Genomic DNA, 1,051 nt, shown 5'->3' with positions numbered 1-1,051 from the left:
TATAAAAATGTGAATTTGATTATATATATATATATATATATATATTGATAATTTTGGTGAATCCATTGCACAGGTGTATGCGCAGTGCCGGGAGCGCGACTTGTTTGGGTGTGTGGACGTGGCATATTTGTTGAGCTTTTCCATGATCATGCTCAACACGGACCTGCATAACGCCAACATCCGGGCGGATAAAAAGATGTCGTGCGCCGATTTTGTCAAGAATAACGTCAACTATGGCCTTAGTAACCAGGGGACGCCGCTGCCCGAGCCATTTCTCATCTCCATCTACCACAACATTGCAACCAACCAATTCCGCACGTCAGACACTGACCCGTTTGGTCCCGACAGGTACTGAGAAATATATATAATAGTATTTGGGGGGTGATTTGGTTGTTTGGATTAGATGGAATGACCTGCAGAGATTGGCCAATGTTGAAGACAAGGCAAACTGGATGACAAGTGTGGCCCGCCAACATCATCAGTACGACCCCCTTGTGCTCCAAGTGGTCGCCCTTCGGCTCTTGGACACTGCCCCAACGCTCGTACGTGTATTGTATATATATATATATATATATATATTCACGTTATTATATATATGGTGTGGGGTACAAACTTGTTTGTGCTGAGAGTTCGTTGGTTTACAACCCCCCATAGTAGTACGCTTTACATACAGTCAGTCTATTCGATCACGATGTAAAAGCATTTGGATAAATTTGATGATTTTGGATAACGTTTTGATGAATTTCGATAAATAGTTTGGATAAATTTGAAGATTTTGATAGATTCATTCGTCGAATCGCCGCGTGGGTGACTTGGCGATGCAGTTGGTGGTACTCACGGGGCTCGTGTCCGCTTCGCTGCGCAGCGCCGCGCTAGTCGACCGCGTCGTCCAAGTGCTGGCAACTGCCTCCACCCTCCTAGATACCATCGACACTCAGGAGACGCTCCAAGGCGCCACGTACGTAGTCTGCTTTGGAGTCTTTTTCTATATATATATATAGCCACATTCCACTCGTATTTATATATATATATATATCGTGTATTGTAATGT

The 1,051-nt window shown here is 44.1% G+C and overlaps 1 protein-coding gene across 1 annotated transcript in view; it reads left to right on the top strand.

Annotated features, from left to right (window-relative positions):
• Positions 1 to 1,051, top strand: part of H257_09804 (hypothetical protein) — a 13,216-nt gene that overhangs the window by 4,238 nt on the left and 7,927 nt on the right. The window contains exons 9-11 of the mRNA XM_009836164.1: positions 74 to 348; positions 404 to 542; positions 783 to 958. Of these exons, the coding sequence (XP_009834466.1) occupies positions 74 to 348; positions 404 to 542; positions 783 to 958 (590 nt within the window). The remainder of the gene's footprint in view (positions 1 to 73; positions 349 to 403; positions 543 to 782; positions 959 to 1,051) is intronic.

This window comes from Aphanomyces astaci (assembly GCF_000520075.1).
Source record: "Aphanomyces astaci strain APO3 unplaced genomic scaffold supercont1.24, whole genome shotgun sequence".
Taxonomy (NCBI): Eukaryota; Oomycota; class Saprolegniomycetes; order Saprolegniales; family Verrucalvaceae; genus Aphanomyces; species Aphanomyces astaci.
This window is presented reverse-complemented; position numbering and strand designations above follow the sequence as displayed.